The sequence below is a fragment of the Myxine glutinosa genome, chromosome 14, assembly GCF_964187855.1.
Source record: "Myxine glutinosa chromosome 14, kmMyxGlut1.1, whole genome shotgun sequence".
Lineage (NCBI taxonomy): Eukaryota > Metazoa > Chordata > Myxini > Myxiniformes > Myxinidae > Myxine > Myxine glutinosa.
Window position 1 is genome coordinate 77281901 of NC_136274.1, and position 22787 is coordinate 77304687.

The following is a 22787-nucleotide window of genomic DNA, read 5'->3' on the forward strand; positions in this document are numbered from 1 at the left end:
CTCCAGAGATCCTGTGTGGAGATGGGAGAAACTTCCAGAAGGACAACCATCACTGCAACACTCCACCGATCTGGGCTTTATGGCAGAGTGGCCAGACGGAAGCCTTTCCTCAGTGAAAGGCACATGAAAGCCCACTTGGAGTTTGCAAAAACGCACCTAAAGGACTCTCAGACTGTGAGACACAAGATTCTGTGGGCTTTCGTGTCTTTCACTGAGGAGAGGCTTCCGTCTGGCCACTCTACCATAAAGCCCAGATCGGTGGAGTGTTGCAGTGATGGTTGTCCTTCTGGAAGTTTCTCCCATCTCCACACAGGATCTCTGGACCTTAGCCAGAGTGGCCATCGGGTTCTTGGTCACCTCTCTTACCAAGGCCCTTCTCCCCCGATTGCTCAGTTTGGCCAGGCGGCCAGCTCTAGGAAGAGTCCTGGTTGTTCCAAACTTCTTCCATTTAAGAATTAAATGTTTTAATTAAATTAATTAAATTGGATTCCGTTTCCGGTCCGGTCGTGAGAGGACGCTGGCGTCACTTGCTCGCCGCTTCTCTGACTGGACCATTGTCCGTATCTTGCTTTCCTGGTGGTCGTGGCGGATTTTTGGCCATTGAGTCTGCCCTCTGCACGGTCCCGGCTCTGCTCTGCTGCTCCTGGCTTCACCTGCTCGGCTCCTTCGCTGTTTCCTCGGGCTCACTCTCGTGGGTTGTGCCCATTGTTTGCAGCGGCGGTGGTGGCAGTTTGCCGCCGTGATCTTGATTAGCGGCGGCGGTCGTTTGCCGCTGCATTTGCCGCTTTGCCTCCTCAACCTTGGCCTCGTGCTCGTCTCTTCGCTCCTGTCTGCCCTCTGCATGGTCCCGGCTCTGCTCCTGGCTTCACCTGCTCGGCTCCTTCGCTGTTTCCTCGGGCCCACTCCCGTGGGTTGTGACGATTGTTTCGCCTCCTCACCCTTGGCCTCGTGCTCGTCCCTTCGCTCCTGCTGGCATGGCTCTGCGGTACTCCGCCGCAAGGCTTCTCCTGCTTAAAACCCGCTCCACCCCATCATGCATCTCTGCAATCAAATCGAATGGACTCCTGCGTCGACCCAGGTACATTCACCGTGGCTCCGGTCGTAAGTTTGTTTATTTACAATCAGGTCACTCCATCCCCATCCTCTGGTCGGCTCAGCGCACTCCCACTCATCGTCCCAACACACCTGGTCACAACAACGCACAAAATCGCACCTCCTGTCTGCGAACCCTGGCCAAATCACCTGGATTCATACCCGCCGTACAAAACAACATCAAGCTCACCCTGTTCAATACCCGGTCCCTCAACAACAAATGCCTCATCCTGAACGACTACATCCTGGAAAATAAACTGGACTTTCTCTGTCTCACTGAGACCTGGCAACAACCACTGGACTACTACATGCTCAACCTCACCACACCCAATGGATATTCTTACATCAATAAACCACGCTCGGAGGGCCGAGGTGGTGGAATTGCCGTTATTCACCGACAAGACATCAAGACCAACCTCATCTCCATCTCATCTGCTCCATCATTTGAACACCTGGCTTTTAAACTCTCTGGTCACACACAGTCAGTCATGGCTGTTGTCTACCGCCCTCCCAAACCACACCCATCATTCCTGTCTGACTTCTCCTACTTTCTGACCCAGCTATGTTCCCTCTCCCCCTCAATCCTCCTCCTTGGTGATTTCAATATCCACATGGACTCCACTGACTCCACACTAACCACTGACTTCACTGATTTACTCACCTGCTTTAACCTCACTCAACATGTCAACTTTCCTACCCATAACCGTGGTCACATTTTGGACCTTGTCTGCTCTACTGGACTAATTTTGCACCATCTCTCTGGCTCCGACCTCACTCTCTCTGACCACCTAGCCATCACTCTGACCATCAACATCCCCACCCCCAGCACCAAGGCATTATCGCACTATCAACTTCCGTAAGCTAAACGCTCTTTCACCTACCTCATTCTCATCGACCCTCTCTGAAAAAATGTCCACTTCTCCCTTCGTTGACCTCCACACCCCTTCTGACCTCACTGACTACTACAACCACACTCTCTCCTCCTGCCTTGACCAACTTGCGCCTATAAAAACCAAAACAGTTTCTTTCACCCATTCTGCTCCCTGGTTTACCCCTGAACTCCGCCTGATGAAAACTCGTGCTCGCCAACTTGAAAGACTCCGCAATAAAACAGGTCTCACAGTTCACTCCCAGGCCTACAAGGACCACATACAACACTATAAAGATGCCCTCTCCCACGCCCGCTCCGCCTACTACTCTCAAATTATCCACTCTGGCTCCGGAAACCCAAAAGCACTCTTCTCTACAATAAACAAACTCCTCAGCCCCCTGAACACCACCACCCAGTCATTCACAATAGACAACTGCATCTCCTTCCTTTCATTCTTCCAACGCAAAATTGAAAACATGTACAACAGCTTGACCACCGCCGCACCCGCTCCCCCTCAAACCACCTGCCCCCCCTTATCCTGCCATCCCCTGTCTCAATTCTCCCCAGTCTCCCCTACTGACCTCTCTGAACTCCTCATCGGAATGAAAACTGCCACCTGCACTCTTGACCCCATCCCCTCCAGCTTTGTCAAGGCCTCCCTTCCTGCTCTCTCTCCACTTATCATTGCAACAATAAACTCCTCCCTGTCTCCAGGCATCGTCCCACCATCCCTCAAAATTGCTGCTGTTACCCCCATTCTGAAAAAACCTGGACTAAACCCTGACACCCTTAATAACTTCAGACCCATCTCCAACCTACCCTTTCTGTCAAAGGTTTTGGAACGTGCTGTAGCCACTCAACTCAAACATCACCTCTCTGCCAATAACCTGTATGAAACATTCCAATCCGGTTTCCGCTCCAACCACAGTACTGAAACTGCTCTCCTCAAAATCACCAACTAGTGTAGCAGCATAGCAAACCTGTTGTGCATTTTGTGATACAAGCACCAAATTTGGTACACTAGTAGACTATCATATTATGAAAAGATCTGGATATTGGGCCATCTCAGATTCAGAGATTTGATTTTTGCAAGATTTCGATTCGATTGGGATCGAAGAGAACACCTTCTTCGTCTTCTGTACAGTGAAGTTGCCAGCCCTGAATTCTCTGGCTACATCTGGGTGCTTCATTGGGAGTGCAACCGTGTCCCTCAGGTGAACAGGGACCCACCTGGCATAGTGTGTGTGGTCTAAGGCATGGAACCATGGGACCAGTTCCGTCAGGGCATCGAGGTACGTCGTGAATGAAGCCTGCCGCAGAGAACGCACGTAGACCAGTACCAACATCTCTAGTTCCAGCACAGTTTCCCAGTACTGAAAGTTGGGAATGTCTTCTCCTCTCTGGTGACACCAGTCTTCGAACTCAGGCAGGTCTTCTGCATCATCAGCATATGTCATACAGTGGCGTTCATACGCACGGTGTTGCAGGATGTGCAGTGCCGCTGCAGTGATTTGATGAGCTCTTCTTGTGCGGGTGACGTGGGCAGCTCGTAGGAAGGAGTCGGCCGTCCCTGGCGTTGCAATCTCAGCTTGCAAAATCTGCAAATCTTGCAAAAATCAAATCTCTGAATCTGAGATGGCCCAATATCCAGATCTTTTCATAATATGATAGTCTACTAGTGTGCCAAATTTGGTGCTTGTATCACAAAATGCACAATTCTTTTGAATATTTGGGCTAAGCCGCCCCACTAAACGACCTTCTCCTCTCCTCTGACGCTGGCAACCTCAACATTCTCATCCTCCTCGACCTCAGCGCCGCCTTTGACACCATCGATCACACCATCCTCCTCACCCGACTTGAAACCACCTTTAACATTACCGGCACTGCCCTCTCTTGGATTAAATCATACCTCTCTGACAGACGTCAGTTCATCTTCATCAATAACTGCAAATCCCCCACTGCTCCCCTCCCCCAAGGTGTCCCCCAAGGTTCAGTTATTGGCCCCCTCTTCATCCTTTACCTGTCCCCCCTCGGTCACTTAATCCGCCGTCATGGTCTCCAATTCCACTGCTTCGCTGATGACATCCAGCTTTTCATCTCCACCAAGTCCATCTCCACCGCCACCCACTCTATCCTGACAAACTGCATCACTGAAATAAAATCCTGGCTTCAAATCAACTTCCTCAAACTTAACTGTGATAAATCTGAAATAATCATCATTGGCCCAAAAACGCTCACCAAGTCCACCCATAACTTTGCCCTCAACATCGACGGTTTCCCAGTATCCACCTCCCCTCACATCCGGAATCTTGGCATCATCTTTGACCAAACCCTCTCCTTCGACAAATACACTAAACAGATCACAAAGACAGCCCTCTTTCACCTGAAAAACATCGCCCGTCTCCGTCCATCCCTCTCCTCCGTGGCTGCAGAAACCCTCATCCACGCCTTCATCACTTCCCGTCTGGACTACTGCAATAGCCTCCTTTATGGTTCACCCTCAACAATCACCAATAAACTCCAATACATTCAGAACTCTCCAATTCCACTGCTTCGCTGATGACATCCAGCATTTGAACTCCTTGCCATCCACCGTTTGCCCTTCACGTGACTCGTGGTGGTCCCTCGGCTCTCCCCCCGTTGGTATTTTTGTGCACGTAAGATTGTTCACGGTTCTGTTTAAATATTATTTAAATATGTATAACCTTTCCCCTTCAGTGTCTTACTCAGTGGTATTTTACAACACGCTGTTTTTCTTCCTATTTAAAAGGCTTTTCTCAATTTCCTCTCCAACTCATTCCACCTCAAAAAAAAGAAATTCAATATCTTATACGTCTCCCTCACTACATGGTCTAAATTCACATTCATTCCATCCCTCCTCCATCATTCTGAACCGGATTGCTAACTTGAAAATCACAACAAACCCAATTTGTTTTCAATGTTCGTCTTTCATTAATCATCCACTTTCTAAACTCCCCTCTTGCCCCTCCCATCCAAATCCCTCCCCTTGCACCTACACTCCTAAACTCCCCCCTTGCCCCGCCACTCTTAAACTCCCCCCCTACCCCTCCACTCCTGAACTCCCCCCTTGCCCTTCCACTCCTGAACTCCCCCTTTGCCCTTCCCCTCCTAAACTCCCCCCTCACTCCTCCCCTTCAAAACTCCCCCCCAACCCCTCCCATTCAAATCTCCCCCCATACCATTCCTCTCCAATTCTCCCTCCTCCCCCCTCCTCCTCAAAGCTGCCTCCTCCCCACTTCGTCTCCCTTCTATCTCATACCTCCACCCCCCCCCCCCCAACCTTCTTCTTTCCTCTGCCCCCCCTCAAACAACCCCTCTCTGTGCCTCATCCCTTCACCTTCAAACCTTTCATCCTCCTCATCCTTCCCTTTCTTGGAACTCTTCTGCAATCGCTGACACACTAACAACTGCTCTCCCTACCTCCCCCTCTCATCCTTCATCTTACCCTACTCCTCCCCTCCCCTGTCCTGTACCCGATGCTCCCCCTCTCTCTTCATTAACGGTATGGACCTCAAACATCCGGGGCCTTCGCTCAAACCTGACTGATCTCTCCATACAGGTTGCTTCTGACAATCCAGACTTGATCTGTTTAACAGAGACTTTCCTCCTTCAAGATGTCTGATTCCTTAATATCTCTTCCTGGTTACTCCCTCCTCCGGTATGATAGACCTGAGCCTCGGCCTGGTGGTGGGGTGGCTATCTTTATCAAAAACTCTCTTCCTCACTCTCCTTGCACTGCCCTCTCTCCTCCTCACCCCCAGGAGTACCTCTGGCTACGGCTTCCTCTCCGCTCCCACCTTTTGTTCATATGTGTTCTGTACCGTCCCCCAAACAGTGATGACTCCATCTACATTTCACTGTCTGACAACATGGACCAACTTCTATCCACTCATCCCAACTCTCTCTTCCTCATATGTGGTGACTTCAATTGTCATCATGCCACCTGGTTGGGTGTGGGTTCCTCTCTCACCAGTCATGGCACCTCAGCAAAGGACTTCTGTGACTCACTGGGATTGACACAATCTGTCAATTTCCCGACCCAGATCTCAGCCAATGGAGTATCTTCTCTTCTAGACTTGGTTATGACTAACTTCCCTGCTAATGTCTGCTGCTCTTCTTCTGCTCCAATCGGTTCTTCTGATCATGTGCTTGTCAAAGTGGACATCTCTCTGGCCATTCTCAGAGAGCCTCCTCAGCGTCGACGAGTCTGGCATTTCACTCAGGCCGACTGGGACGGTCTTCAAGCAGCCATCAATCGTCTGGATTGGTCTCCCATCTCCACTGCCTCTGACATCAATTCTTCCTGGGAATTCTTCCAAAGCAAACTGATCTCTCTCATGCACAGATTTATCCCATCTCGCCTTCAGTTGTCTTACCCTTCCTCCCGTCCATGGTACACTGAATCTTGTGGTGAGGCAGTTGCCCTGAAACAACTTGCCTTTGCCTCTTGGAAGGCTAATCCAACTGAAGGAAATCTCAGTTCCTTCCACCAAGCTCGGAACAAGTGTGTGTCTACCCTCAGGAGTGCCAGGAAGCACTATCTCTCCTCACTCAAGAATGAACTCTCAAACCTGTCTCCTTCCTCCAAATCCTGGTGGCGTCTGGTCAAATCCGTTTCTGGTGTTTGTTCCCCCTCCATCCCCTCCCTTACCTCAAATGGCCACACAGTTGACATCGCACGTGACAAAGCCGAATGCCTCAACTCTGTGTTTGCCTCAAAATCCTTAGTCCCAAACCCATCTCTCTCTGTTCCCACCTTTCCCAGTCGAACCAAACTGCTCCTGGACTCTGTGACCTTCTCTCCTGACAAGGTGGAGGAGTTTTTGTCAAACCTCGACTCTGATTCTGCAACTGGACCAGATGGCATCAGCCCACGGGTCCTAAAATCCTGCTCTGCCGCTCTATCTCACCCTCTCTCTGTTCTTTTCACCCTATCCTTTGCTCAAGGTCATCTGCCAGCATCCTGGAAATCAGCAAACATTACCGCTTTACACAAAAAAGGTGCAAAAACAGATCCTTGCAACTACAGACCAATCAGCCTGCTCCCAATTATCAGCAAAGTCATGGAATCCATCATTGCTTCGGATATGAAATCTTTCCTCTTCTCCAATGGCTTGATCTCTGATCATCAATTTGGTTTCAGACCAGGTCACTCTACTCTGGACATGCTGCTTCTGCTGTCTCAACAATGGATGTAGGTCCTCAATGCCAAACAGGAAATCAGAGCTGTCTCCCTTGACATATCACGTGCCTTCGATACGGTCTGGCACCCAGCTCTGCTCACCAAACTCTCCTCCTATGGTATCCATGGAAATCTCCATGCATGGCTTGCGGACTTCCTCTCTGGTCGTAGTCAACGTGTGGCCCTGAATGGATTTCTCTCATCTCCCCCTTCCCGTTCAGGCTGGAGTTCCCCAAGGCAGTGTGCTGGGCCCTGTGCTTTTTCTGGTCTTTATCAATGATCTCTCCGACTCTCTGGAAAATCCTCTGTATCTCTTTGCTGATGACTCCACTCTCTGCCGCTCCATTCCTCTTCCCTCAGATCGGCAGTCAGCAGCCTCCTCACTCTCTGAAGACCTGGACAAAATCAGACTGGTCAAACATGTGGAACATGTATTTCAATCCTGACAAATCTCACACTCTTACTATGTCTCTCCGAAAAGATCGACTGGACAACCCTCCCATCTACTTTCTCAACAATCCTCTCCAAGAAGTTCTGTCGCTCAAGCTTTTGGGTCTCACCATCTGCCATGATCTTTCTTGGGAAAACCACATTTCCAAGCTGGCCTCCAAAGCCAGTCGCCGACTGGGCATCCTCCGTCGTGCGAAGTCCTTCCTAGGCACACCTGAGCTCCTCACCACATACAAGGCTTTCATCCGCAGCTCAATGGAATACTGTTCTCCCCTATGGGCTGGTGCTCCTGCCTCACACCTGGCTCGGCTTCACGCTGTTGAATCCAAAGCTTTCAGAATCATTGGAATCTCCCGCGATGAAGCTATCTCTGAGGGCCTTTCACTCACTCACCGCAGGCAGGTAGGTGGTCTTTCTGTCTTCTACCGACTCCTCTCCGGCCTTGCTCCCCCAGCTCTCTCTGTGCTCTGTCCCCCAAATATTCCTACAGGTCGCACAAGATCTGCCAGCCACCCTCTGATGGTTAAACTGCCGAAATCTCGGCTCTCTGCTCACCTTCACTCTTTCATTCCTCTTTTCTCCCGCCTCTGGAACAAACTCCCACACTCACTTCAATCACACTCCTCCCTCCAGGTCTTCAAAACAGCTGTTCACCACCATCTCTTATCTTCCCCCATCCAAAACCTTGATCTTTTCTACCCCCACTAATTCACCCCAGATCCACCTTGTTTGAAATTCCAACTTCTTTCCTGGAAGTCTTGGCAGTGTCCATATGTTTTATACCTCTCCCATCCCCCCCCCCCCCCCCTTCCCATGCCTCCGCCCCAAAGCCCTCTCCCTCCCACAGTTCTCTCGATGTCTCCATGTCTCTCGGTCCCTGCTCTCAAATGTTGTGTTTGTGTCCTTCCCCCTCTCTCCCCATCTTGTCTACCGCTGCCGATGTTATTTGTTTTGTGTGGCTGTTTGTCTTTCTGCGTGATTAATGTTCGCTCTTTCACGAGCCTCGATCTTGTATACAAAAAAATAAATAAATAAATAAATAAAATAAAATAAAATAAAAAACACAACTCCGCTGCCCGTCTACTCCATTCCCGGACTCCATTCCCGGACCCGTGACCACATCACCCCCGTCCTTTACAAGCTTCACTGGCTCCCCATCTCCCAGAGAATCCAGTACAAAATCCTCCTCTTGACCTACAAAGCCCTCCATAACCTGGCCCCATCCTACCTGGCTGACCTCCTCCCCAGACACACTCCCACCCGCAACCTCCGCTCTGCTGGTACCAACCTCCTGACCCCCCCCCCCCCCCCCATCCGGACCAAATTTAGATCCTGGGGGGACAGGGCCTTCTCCATCGCTGCTCCCACCCTCTGGAACTCGCTACCTCACACCATCAGAGACTCCTCCTCACTCACCACATTCAAAACATCACTCAAGACCCACCTGTTCAACACTGCATTCAACATTTAACCCACAGCATCTAACCTCTGACTATCTCCTCTCCTTCTCCCTCCTTTGTGCTTTGAATATTTCCCTATTGATTCTTCTTTTTTTGCAATTGTTTTTATGTTTTGCTATGCATTATGTTTTGCACTCTGTCAAAGCGTCTTTGGGCTTCCTGAAAAGCGCTATATAAAATAAATGCATTATTATTATTATTATTAATTATGGAGGCCACTGTGCTCTTGGGAACCTTCAATGCAGCAGAATTTTTTTTGTAGGCTTCCCCAAATCTGTGCCTCGACACAATCCTGTCTCTGAGCTCTGCAGGCAGTTCCTTCGCCCTCATGGCTTGGTTTTTGCTCTGATATGCATTATCAGCTGTGAGACCTTCTATAGACAGGTGTGTGCCTTTCCAAATCATGTCCAATCAATTGAATTTACCACAGGTGGACTCCAATCAAGGTGTAGAAACATCTCAAAGATGATCAAGAGAAATGGGAGGCACCTGAGCTAAATTTCAAGTGTCATAGTAAAGGGTCTGAATATATATATATTTTTTTCTTTTTTTTTTTTGTATACAAGATCGAGGCTCGTGAAAGAGCTAACATTAATCACAAAAAAAGACAAACCGACACACAAAACACAAAAAACAAGGGGAGCGGCAGACAAGATGGGGAGAGAGGGGGAAGGACACAAAAGAGGGGGAAGAGGGGGAAGGACACAAACACAACATTTGAGAGCAGGGACATCGGGAGGACTTGGGGGGGAGGTGGGAGAGGATTAAAACATATGAACACTGCAAGGACTCTGGGGTGAATTACCGGGGGTAGAAAAGATCAAGGTTTTCGATGGGGGAAGATAAGAGATGGTGGTGAACAGCTGTTTTAAAGACCTGGAGGGAGGAGTGGGATTGAAGGGAGTGGGGGAGTTTGTTCCAGAGGCGGGAGAAAAGGGGAATGAAAGAGTGAAGGTGAGCAGAGAGCCTAGACTTTGGCAGTTTAACCATAAGAGGGTTGCAGGCAGATCTTGTGCGACCTGAAGGAATATTGGGGGGACAGAGCACAGAGAGAGCTGGGGGAGCAAGGCCGGAGAGGAGTCGGTAGAAGACAGAAAGACCACCAACCTGCCTGCAGTGAGTGAGTGAAAGGCCCTCGGTGTTGACTACATCGCAGGAGATTCCAATGATTCTGAAAGCTTTGGCCTCAACAGCGTGAAGCCGAGCAAGGTGTGAGGCAGGAGCACCAGCCCGGAGGGGGGAACAGTATTCCATTGAGCTGCGGATGAAAGCCTTGTATGTGGTGAGGAGCTCAGGTGTGCCAAGGAAGGACTTCGCACGACGGAGGATGCCCAGTCGGCGACTGGCTTTGGAGGCCAGCTTGGAAATGTGGTTTTCCCAAGAAAGATCATGGCAGATAGTGAGACCCAAAAGCTTGAGCGACAGAACTTCTTGGAGAGGATTGTTGAGAAAGTAGATGGGAGGGTTGTCCAGTCGGTCCTTTTGGAGAGACATTGTAAGAGTGTGAGATTTGTCAGGATTGAAAGACATGTTCCACTTGTTTGACCAGTCTGTGATTTTGTTCAGGTCTGCAGAGAGTGAGGAGGCTGCAGACTGCCGATCTGAGGGATGAGGAATGGAGCGACAGAGAGTAGAGTCGTCAGCAAAGAGATAGAGAGGATTTTCAAGAGAGTCAGAGAGATCATTGATGAAGACCAGAAAAAGCACAGGGCCCAGAACACTACCTTGGCGAACTCCAGCCTGAACAGGAAGAGGAGATGAGAGAAACCCATTCAGGGCCACACGTTGACTACGACCAGAGAGGAAGTCCGCCAGCCATGCGTGGAGATTTCCATGGATACCAAAGGAGGAGAGTTTGGTGAGCAGAGCAGGGTGCCAGACTGTATCGAAGGCACGTGAAATGTCAAGGGAGACGGCTCTAATTTCCTGTTTGGTGTTGAGGACCTCCATCCATTGTTGAGAAAGCAGAAGCAGCATGTCCAGAGTAGAGTGACCAGGTCTGAAACCAAATTGATGATCAGAGATCAAGCCATTGGCGAAGAGGAAAGATTTCATATCCGAAGCAATGATGGATTCCATGACTTTGCTGATAATTGGGAGAAGGCTGATTGGTCTGTAGTTGCTGGGATCTGTTTTTGCACCTTTTTTGTGCAAAGCGGTGATGTTGGCTGATTTCCAAGCAGATGGCAGATGACCTTGAGCAAAAGAGAGGGTGAAGAGAACAGAAAGAGGGAGTGAAAGAGCAGAAGAACATGATTTTAGGACCCGTGGGCTGATGCCGTCAGGACCAGTTGCAGAATCTGAGTCGAGGGTTGACAGAAACTTTTCCACCTTGTCAGGAGGAAAGGACACAGAGTCCTTTCAATGATTCTGAAATGGGTACGACTGGGTACGGTGGGTACAGAGAGGGATGGGTTTGGGACACAAGATTTAGAGGCAAACACAGAGTTGAGGCATTCAGCTTTTTCACGTGCGGAGTCAGCCGTTAAGCCATTTGAGGTGAGGGAGGGGATGGAGGGGGAACAAACACCAGAAACAGATTTGACCAGACGCCACCAGGATTTGGAAGAGGGAGACAGATAAGAGAGTTCGGTCTTGAGAATGGTGAGATATTGTTTCCTGGCTCTCCTGAGGGTGGACACACTTGTTTCGGGCTTTGTGAAAGAAAATGAGATTTCCTTCCGTTGGATTTGTTTTCCAGGAGACGAAAGCAAGTTGTTTCAGGGCAACAGCCTCACCACAAGATTCCGTGTACCATGGACGGGAGGAAGGGTATGACAACTGAAGACGAGATGGTATAAATCTGTGCATGAGAGAGAGCAATTTACTTTGAAAGAATTCCCAGGATGAGTTGATGTCAGAGGCGGTAGAGATGGGAGACCAGTCCAGATGATTGATGGCTGCTTGAAGACCGTGCCAGTTGGCCTGAGTGAAATGCCAGACTCGTCGACGCTGAGGAGGCTCTCTGAGAATGGTCAGAGATGTCCATTTTGACAAGCACATGATCAGATGAGCCGATTGGAGCAGAAGAAGAGCAGCACACATTTTCAGGGAAGTTTGTCATAACCAAATCCAGAAGAGAAGATGCTCCGTTGACTGAGATCCGGGTCGGGAAATTGACAGATTGTGTCAGTCCCAGTGAGTCGCAGAAGTCCTTTGCTGAAGAGCCATGGCTGGTGAGAGAGGTACCCACACCCAGCCAACTGGCATGGTGACAATTGAAATCACCACATATGAGGAAGAGAGAGTTGGGATGGGTAGATAGAAGTTGGTCCATATTATCAGACAGTGAGATGTAGATGGAGTCATCGCTGTTTGGTGGATGGTACAACACACATATGAACAAAAGGTGGGAGCGAAGGGGAAGCCGTAGCCAAAGGTATTCCTGGGGGTGAGGTGGAGAGAGGGCAGTGGAGGGCGAGTGAGGAAGAGTTTTTTATAAAGATAGCAACCCCACCTCCAGGACGAGGCTCAGGTCTATCATACCGGAGGAGGGAGTAAACTGGGAGAGATACCAAGGCGTCAGAGACATCATGAAGGAGGAAAGTTTCTGTTAAGCAGATCACATCTGGTTTGTCAGAAGCAACCTGTATGGAGAGGTCAGTCAAGTTTGAGCGAAGGCCCCGGATGTTTGAGGTCCATAGCGTTAATGAAGAGGAAGGGGGAGCATCGGGTCCAGAACGGGGGGGGGGGGGGTAGGGTAAGATGTGGAAGAGGAGGAAGAGGTAGGGAGAGCTGTTGAAGGTGTGTCAGAGATTTCAGAGATTTCAGAATAGCTTGGAGAAAGGGAAGAATGGGGCGGACAAAAGGTTTGATGGAGATTGGGTGAGGCACAGTGAGGTGTTATTTGAGGAGGGGGAAGAGCGAGGCAGAATGTTTGGGGAGATGAAGGTGAAAGTTGGAAGGGGGAAGAATCAGGGAGGATGCTTTGAGGAGGAGGGGTGAGAGGGGAGTCTAGGAGGGGAGGAGCGAGGGAGAGTCTCGGAGGGGAGGGGTGTGGGGGGAGTTTAGGAGGGAGGGAAGGGGCAAGGGGGGAGATTTGAAAGGGATGGGTGATGGGGAGGATTTGGAGGGGAGGGGTGAGATTGGATTTTGAAAAGTGTACGATTCATGGGAAACGAACATTTTTTGCAAAATGAGTTTGAGACCTTCGAGTCAAAAATACGTTTGAGGACACTGGAGGAGGGGTGGAGTTCTGGATAGTTTAGGGAATGTAGAAAGGAGGAACTGTAAGAGATGGTATAATATATATTTTTTGGAATGAATAGATTTGGTGAGCAAGACGAAAGCATCCTTTTGTAGGAAAAGAAGAAAAGGGTGTTATAATATATGAGAGAAAATAGTTGTTCAGGGGAGAGATTATACATTTCTAACCGCGTGATCACGAACGAACAAAAAGAACAACAAATAAACGAATAAGACCTGGGAAGGAAATATTTTTTGGGGGTTTTTTTTTTTTTTGTGAGTACAGATATTAAACAAGGAGGTACGGGGTGAACGACTGGTACGAAACAGAGAACGAAAATAATTTCAGCGCATTGGACGAATCGCTGAGAGAAAAACAAAACCACAAGGTCGGAGACGGTACGGTAGTCTAAGCCTCCGAGTACTAGGCCGCAGAATACTCGATACCATTAACCGACGATTGTGTATACATGTACGAAAAATTAGCACCGAAAATTTTCCAAAAGGTACGCTATAGGTACACACACCGAAAGATAGATACAGTCTCGACAAAAACACGATTGTGAAAGTAAATGTGATACTTATGTAAATGTGATATTTCAGTTTTTTCTTTTCAATAAATTTGCAAAACTTTCTAAAATCCTGTTTTCTCTTTGTCAGTATGGGGTATTGAGTGCAGATTGATGAGGGAAAAAATGAATTTAAACGATTTCAGCATTAGGCTGCAACATAACAAAATGTGAAAAAAGTGAAGGGGTCTCAATACTTTCTGAATGCACTGCAGATCGGGCCGTCCCACCAAACTGGATGACCAAGCAAGGAGGAGACTGATCAGAGAGGCCAATGACAACTTTGAAAGAGCTACAGGCTTTTTTGGCAAAGACTGGTCACTGTATGCATGTGAACAATATCCCAAGCACTCCACATGTCTGACCTGTACGGTCGGTTGGCAAGAAGGAAGCCATTACTCAAAAAATCCCACCGTTCGTCCCGTTTGAGGTATGCAAAAAACCACTGGAAATTCTGAAGCCATGTGACAAAACGTTTTGTGATCTGATGAAACCAAGATGGAACTTTTTGGCCAAAAATGCAAAACGTTACGTTTGGTGCAAACCCAACGCAGCACATCACCCAAAGAACACCATCCCTACTGTGAAGCACGGTGGTGGCAGCATCATGTTATGGGGATGTTTCTCATCAGCAGGGACTGGGGCATTTGTCAGGATGGAAGGGAAAATGAATGGAGCAAAATACAGAAAAATCCAAGAGGAAAACATGCTGTCCTCTGCAAGAAAGTTCAAATTGAGACGGAAGTTGATCTTTCAGCATAACAACGACCCAAAGCACACAGCCAAAGCTACACTGGAGTGGCTGAAGAACTAAAAGATAAATGTCCATGAGTGGCCCAGTCAGAGCCCCAACCTAAATCCAATCGAAAATCTGTGGCATGACTTGAAGATCGCTGTCCATCAATGCTCCCCATAAAACTTGACTGAGCTTGAACAGTTTTTACAGAAAAATGGGAAAATATTGCTGAATCAAGGGGTGTAATGTTGGTAAACATCTATCCCAACAGACACAGCTATAATTGCTGTCAACGGTGCTTCCACCAAGTATTAACTCAGAGGGCTGGCCACTTATCCAACCAAGATATTCTGGTTTTGTATTTTTAATTAATTTTCTGAAATTTGTAGAATTTGTTTTTCATTTTGAAGTTGTGGGTTACGATGTATAAATAAGGGTGGAAAAAGTCTGATATAATGCAATTTCATTCCAGGCTGTAAGGCAAGAAAAGGTGGAAATTTTGAAAGAGGATGTAGAGTTTATAAAGGCACTGTACGTACATATACATATACACATACATGTACATACATATAAAGATACATAATAGGGGGTGGAGGTGCAAGAAGATTATGGAGGGCGGACAAGGAATGGAAGGAGGAAGAAGAAGACCTCTCACTCGCCCTCGTATATGCACATCAGTTCTCCCACTACATAAAAGGGAGGACTATCTGAATACAAATACTGATGCGATAACTAAATTGAGGTACCAACTTGTGTGGATGTGTGTTCTCCTGAAGTGGGCGGAAGGAGAGAGGGGGGAAATGGGGTGGGGGAGAGGGGGCTTTTCACAGAACTGTAACAATATTATACTTTGTTCAATCACTCATCATGTTTGCCCTTGTTTGTGTGATGTGGAATCTTTCAGGTTGGAAGAGGAGGATGAAGAAGATGAGGATTGTGGAAGTATAATAGCAAAGGAGAACCTGGTAGATGAGGGATTGTATGACATGGCTGATGTGCCAGTGGTGATGCTATCAAATGCCTTGAAGGACCAGCTTCACCACATATCCTCTGATGAAATCACTCAAAAGGTTATCCATGCAATGTAAGTATTTAAATACTTGATCATGCATAATGAGATAAATGTATGCTAACCGCTCTGGCAAGCAAAGTAACACTGATGCTTCGGCTATTAAACTTTCATTGGAATAAGAGCCTCTTGTTCCGACAAAGAGCCAATACCTGTAACCTCAGAATTTTTTGCTTCCTAAGTGGTGGGTTTGGGGATGGGTGGGGGGGAGTATCGTCATACTAAAATCCACAATTTGGTGTCTCTGTCTGTCTCTGTCTCTGTCTGTCTGTCTGTCTGACGATTTTTGACCGCGATACATGATGCATTCGGTCGATATTTATCCAATCGCAACCAAATTTGACATGAAGATTAGGGGTCACATGATGGAGGATGTAGCGATTTAACTTCCCCCCCCCCCCCCCTTTCTTCACCCCACCCACTCTGAGGGTTTTCATCGCCAAGGGAGTTGCATGTTGAGGTGTGTATCCATGTTAAGATAGCTTTATCGTGGCGTTTTCCCAAAACCTCTTTGAAGACCAAATGTAATAACACTTATGATAATAGCATAATATTAATGCTATTACAAAACTACATAATAATAATAATAATATTGCCCCTCCCCAAGGGGTTTTTCCTCCTTCAACAATGTGTTTATGTGGAGAAATAGCTTATCGGCCGTTTTCATGGCAGCAACGCTCCCTACCAGAAGTAAAAACTATTATAAACCAGAATTAGAACGGCACTCTTCGACGTCACGACGTCGAGTGATATGCCTCCGCCCACATTATTATGTCATTATAATACTTTTATCAAGTTTGATTTAAATCTATTCAGCTGTGCTCAAGTTGGCACATTTTTAGCTGACATAACCTCTGACCTTTGGTGTATTGACCCCAAAATTGAATCGGTTCATGTTTACATCATTATACAGTCACGTGAAAAAGTAAGTACACCCCATTTAAGTTTTGACTTTTTCAACATATTTCAACATACAGCTATTTGATCTTCATGTCAACAATATTGATAGATAAAGGTGATATAATTTAACAAATATCATGAAACATTTACATTTTCTAGTCCATTGTATAATTTAAATAAACATAAATGCAAATTTAGCATGTGGAAAAAGTAAGTACACCCTTGGCTCTAATAGGTGGTATTGCCCCCTTTGGCAGAAACAACCTCAAGTAGGCGTTTCTTATAACTGTCTACCCGTCTCTGACATCGACTGGGAGAAATTTTTGCCCACTCCTCCATGCAGAATTCTTTCAGCTGTGCGATGTTTGAGGGGTTTCTTGCATGCACAGCTCGTTTCAAATCCCCCCACATCTCGATGGGATTTAGATCCGGGCTTTGTCTTGGCCATTCCAGAACCCTCCATTTCTTTATTTTCAGCCATTCCTTGGTGGATTTACTGGTATGTTTAGGGTCATTGTCATGTTGCAAGGTCCACCTTCGGTTGAGCTTCAACTTCCCGACAGATGGCCTCACATTATCCTCAAGCATCCTCTGGTACAATGAAGAATTCATCGTGGATGCTATGATGGTGAGCTGCCCAGGCCCTGATGCAGCAAAGCTGCCCCAAAACATAATATTTCCACCACCATGCTTTACAGTTGGTATCAGGTTCTTGTGGTCAAATGCTGTCTTTGGTTTTCACCAAACATGTCTTCTGGTACTGTGGCCAAATAGCTCTACCTTCGACTCATCTGTCCAGAGCACATTGCTCCAGAAGTGCTGGTCTTTGCCTCGGTGTTCATTGGCAAACTTTAGTCTTGCCCTGATGTTCTTTCTGCACAGCAAAGGTTTCCTCCTGGCACACCTCCCATGTAGATCAAATTTGTGCAGCCTCTTTCTAATGGTAGACTCGTGCACTTTGACATCAACAGTGGCAAGAGCTACCTGTCGGTCCTCTGATGACATTCTGGGGTTCTTAGAGACTTCTTTCAGCATCTTGCGGTGTGCTCTCGGGCTGAACTTGCTGGGACGGCCTGGCCTGAACAAGCTGGCAGCTGTTTGGAATCTTCTCCACTTGAAGATGATCTTCCGGACAGTCGAATGATTGATTTCAAATTGTTTGGAGATCTTTTTAAATCCCTTCCCAGACTCGTCGGCATCTATAACCTTCTTTCTGAAGGCCTCAGAGAGCTCTTTTAATCTCGGCATGGTGATGCCGCACACTTCAACAACAAAGAGCAAACCAAACTGAATGTTTGAGGTTTAAATAAGACAGGTTCCTCCAAGATCCTCTCTAACAATGTTCTAATCATTTGCACCTGAGCTGGTGCACCTGATTCTAATTTTAGGTATTTGAAGTCGTGATAAATGTAGGAGTGTACTTACTTTTTCCACATGTGGAATTTGCATTTATGTTTATTTAAATTATACAATGGACTACAAAATGTAAATGTTTCATGATATTTGTTATATTATATCACCTTTATCTATCAATATTGTTGAAATAAAGATCAAATAGCTGTATGTTGAAATATGTTGAAAAAGTCAAAACTTTACATGGGGTGTACTTACTTTTTCACGTGACTGTACATACCTGTACCAAGTTTTAATTTAAATCCCTTCAGCTGTTCACAAGTCACATTTTTATCTGACATGACCTCTGACCTTTGGCCTTTGACCTCTTGAACCCAAAATATAATCGGTTAATCTTTACATCATCATACACTACCGGTCAAAAGTTTTAGAACACCTCAATTTTTCCAGTTTTTATTGAAATTTTTGCAGTGTAATGTCTCGATGTACTCTGAAATTAAGCATGGAACAAATAAACAATTGGAGATAAAAAAAGAAATCATAGTCATTTTGTTGAACAAAATTAAATTTATATTTTTGACTCGGCAAAGTCGCCACCTTTTGCAGATATAACCGCCAAACACACTCGTGGCATTCTTTCTGCAATGGAAATCAAATATTGTTCGGGAAGTTCTTCCCAACACGGTTGCAGAAGTTCCCACAAATGTGTTGCACTTGTAGGTTGCTTTGCTTTCACCCTTCTGTCCAGTTCATCCCAAACCAGCTCGATGGGATTTAAGTCTGGAGACTGTGCTGGCCATTCCATGATTTGAAGCCTTCCGTCTTGTTCTTTTCCTTGAAGGTAGTTTTGACATAGCCTGGAGATGTGTTTAGGGTCATTATCTTGCTGTAGGATGAACCCCTGACCAACTCGGCGTATACCAGGGTATTGCATGGCACTGCAAAATGCTGTCGTAGCTCTTTTGGTTCAGGGTGCCAGTCACTCTGTGCAAGTCGCCGACTCTGGATCCAGCAAAAGATCCCCAGACCATCACGCTTCCTCCTCCATGTTTGACAGTTGGTGTCACAGACTGAGTTACCATCCTTTCGCCTACTCGACAGCGTACAAAAACCCTGTGTGATAAACCAAAGAAAATGTGAGAACTTGTGAACAGCTGAAGGGATTTAAATTAAAACTTGGTACAGGTATGTATAATTATGTAGACATTAACTGATTAAATTTTGGGGTCAATAGGTCAAAGGTGAGAGGTTATGTCAGGTAAAAATGTGCTAACTTGGGCACAGCTGAATGGATTTAAATCAAACTTGATACAAGTATTATAATGATGTAATAATGTGGGCGGAGGCATGTCGGTCGACGTCGTGACGTGGAAGTCATTCTAGTTAAATGCTGCATTGCAAATAATATACTAAAACATTAGCTCAAACAGGGAACCATGATTGTCATGGGGCCCGCAAGGCTAACCCCCGCTCTCGCAGGGAAAAATGGCCTTAAAACGATTATTCATTCATTCATTCACACTAAGAGGAAGATCAAAATGAAAAAAAAGTCTCACCCTTCCCCTCCCTTCTCTTTTTTATTTTGAATACATTTCTCGGGTACCAATTACTATTAGGCACGTGCCTGGCCAGGAAACGATCGCTGATGTCCCCTTGTCTCTATGTGCTCTCTGGTTCCTCGTATCTCGTGCACTCCTCCCAATTCTCAGTGGTAAGTTTCGGAGGATAAGATTAAAAAATTATTATCCGAATTTAGGACCTTCTTTGAGGCGGCAGATCCAGATGAGGAGCACAACCCAAGAAGACCTACCTGTCGAGATGCATCCTGTCAGATTTTGTTTGAATCGGCCGGGTAGTTTGGGAGCACAACACATTTTAGTGTTGTGCCCCTTACAGGGGAGTTTTGTTTGTTTGGTTTGGATCCGGTTTTCGGTTTTTGAGAAGAAGATTTTTGAATGAAATTCCAATATTTTGTGCAAATAAAAACCCCTTTCAGCCCCTTAGAATGGGTGGATCCAGATGAGGATCACAACCCCATGAGAACTTACTGTCCTCAAGCAGTGCACCAAATTTGGTCAATATCGCTCAGGTAGTTAAGATGTTTTGGTGAAAAATGGGAGATTTGTGGAGTGGGCCGTGGCCCCCCTTTCTAGGGGAGATACGGCCATGAGGAGCACAACATAAGGTTAAGGTATTGTCCCGATGCCTTGTGGCGAGTTTGTCTGGATCTGTCTGGCATTTCTGAGAAGAAGATTTTTTTACTAAAATACCAATATTTGGGGCAAAATGCCCCTTTCACACCCATTATAGGAGGGCACATCCAGATGGAGAGTACTCTCACTCACTCACCGCAGGCAGGTTGGTGGTCTTTCCATCTTCTACCGACTCCTCTCTGGCCTTGCCCCCCCAGCTCTCTTTGGGCTCTGTCCAGCAAATATTCCTACAGGTCGCACAAGATCTGCCTGCAACCCTCTTATGGTTAAACTGCCAAAATCAAGACTCTCTGCTCACCTTCACTCCTTCATTCCTCTTTTCTCCCGCCTCTGGAACAAACTCCCTCACTCTCTTCAATCCCACTCCACCCTCCAGGTCTTTAAAACAGCTGTTCACCACCATCTCTTATCTTCCCCCATCCAAAACATTGATCTTTTCTATCCCCGCTAATTTCACCCCAATTCCACTTTTTTGAAATACCAACTTCTGTCCTGGAAGTCCTTGGTGTCCTTGTGGTTGATACTTCTGCCACCCCCCTCCCCCCAAGCCCTCTCCCTCCCACACATCTCCCTGCTCTTAAATGTTGTGTGCCCTCAAGTGTTTGTGTGCTTCCCCTTCTCTTGTCTTCCGCTCCCTCTTTTTATATATTTTGTTTGTCTGGTTGATTTGTTTGTGAAGTAAATGTCAGCTCTTTCACGAGCCTCGATTCAGTATACAAAAAAACAAACAAAAAAACAGTCCCATGAGACGTTTGTCCTGGTGCATCGTACCAAATTTGGTCCATATCGGTCAGGTAGTTTGTGAAGGGAAGATGTTTTGGTCAAATGTTGATGTGCGTACGTACGGACAGCCAGCCACGGGGCCCACTCTGAGGTTATTTCGGAGAAATAACCGAATGATCGTTTCTTTTGAGGTTTTGGCAATCTCTTCTCCGTAATGCTTTCTGAGTTTGAAGAAGAATAGCTCTTCTCAGGGGACCGAGTCAATAATGATTCAGTTAATTTTTTTTTGCAATCTTGCAGGGGCAAGTATGTCTTGATGTACCTGCAAAATAATAAATGAAACGAAGGAAAAATGAATGATTACCAGTCACCGAGTTGCTCCGTAATGGTTTTTGTGTTTGAAGAAGAAGAATCGCTGATGCTTTCTTAACATTGTTTCTCCGTATTCTGTTTGTTTGCAATCACAATTCTGAAGTTATGACAAATGGGAATAAAGTTAAAGCATTTTGCAACTTGGAAAAAACATCTGATGTATCGTCTCGTCCATAATACTGAAGTGTATTGCTGTATATACGTCCTGTTGTTCAAATCCTGCCAGCGCAGTGACGCTTATTGCTGCTAAATAACTTCTAAAAGAAATAGTTCCATGAGGGACTAACTGTTATTTACCCACTGTTTCTGAGAAGATTTAAAAAAGAAAAAATCTGAATTTGAGGTGAAACCCCCCTTTCCAGCCTCTTACCGGGGGCGGATCCGGATGGGGATCACAACCCTGGATGAGACCTCGATGTTCTAACGTATTGTACCAAATTTGGTCCATATCGGTCATGTATTTTGTGAGGAAAATGTTTTAGTGAATAGGGATTGGAGGAGGGGGTCCGTGGCCGCCTTTGTCGAGGAGATACGGCTATGGGGAGCATAACTTAAAGTTAGGGCATGGTCACGATGCTGCATGGCCAGTTTGGTCTGGATCTGGTTGTCAGTTTTTTGAAAAGATTTTTGTATGAAATACCAACATTTGGGGCAACGACCCCTCCTTCCCCCTTTTCAAAGCGGCGGATCCAAATCGAGAGCATAACCCCATGAGACCTTGCTGTCCTTATGCATAGAACCAAATGTGGCCCATATCGGTCAGGTAGTTTGTGAGAATATATTTTAGTCAAATGTTAACAGACGTACATACGGCAGAAAACCGGGACCAACTCTGTTAGGTTATTTCCGAGAAATAGTATTTCTCGGAAGATATTTCAGATTAAAAATTTTGGAGGAGTCCTTGGGTCTGCTGGCCTAAATAGTCAGGTTCACTGTTTTTTCGTTCAAAATTTTTGGAGATTAGCAAAACTATACATTTTTGGAATATTCAGAGCATGAGGAATCCAAAAATTACTGTTGGCATTTGCGTAGACACCTTTGTGAAAATGACACTCAGGACAGTGATGAAGATCTGTAAAAGCATATTCCTGAACGGTATAGACCTAGTAGATCCTGTGTATAGGACTTATAGTTCAATCTGATACTAACAAGGCTGCTTTCTTGCTTCCCATACCTATAACTTCAAAGGACTTCCAATATCATGTAATATGTAATAGTTATATCACAAATATAAAGACAATGGTTTTCAATTACCTTTGTTTGTTGCTTTTCTATAATCCTGAGCACTATTTTGAGGCCTTTATTGGATTCCTTGACCCAGAAAACATAGGATTAGCATATTTCATTAAGTTTCGAGGTTGACTAGAAGCTGAGACAAGTACACATACATTCAAAGTACACCGCCCCATGCCAAATAATTAAATATGCTGCAGCGCGGCATTGCCGGGGCGCCTCCGGCGCCCGGCAATACCGCAGTGCAGCTCATTGAGGCTGCATTGGGAGGGAGAGGTGTACACTAATTGATTGATTAATTGTATAATTAAAATCAATAAAAGATTATCACAAAATATTTTCATAATCAATTGGCTAA

At 46.3% G+C, this 22787-nt stretch overlaps 1 protein-coding gene across 5 annotated transcripts in view; it reads left to right on the forward strand.

The window, feature by feature from the left end:
• The window catches only part of LOC137439930 (uncharacterized), a 57147-nt gene that overhangs the window by 31563 nt on the left and 2797 nt on the right, over nucleotides 1-22787 (forward strand). For 3 of the 5 annotated variants that reach the window (XM_068136190.2, XM_068136189.2, XM_068136191.2), the window contains one exon: nucleotides 15471-15650. In XM_068136190.2, the coding sequence (XP_067992291.1) occupies nucleotides 15471-15650 (180 nt within the window). Of the gene's footprint in view, nucleotides 1-15470; nucleotides 15651-21124; nucleotides 21342-22787 lie in introns of those variants that run through there. The other 2 variants (XM_078768324.1, XM_068136192.2) reach the window with 2 other exon arrangements.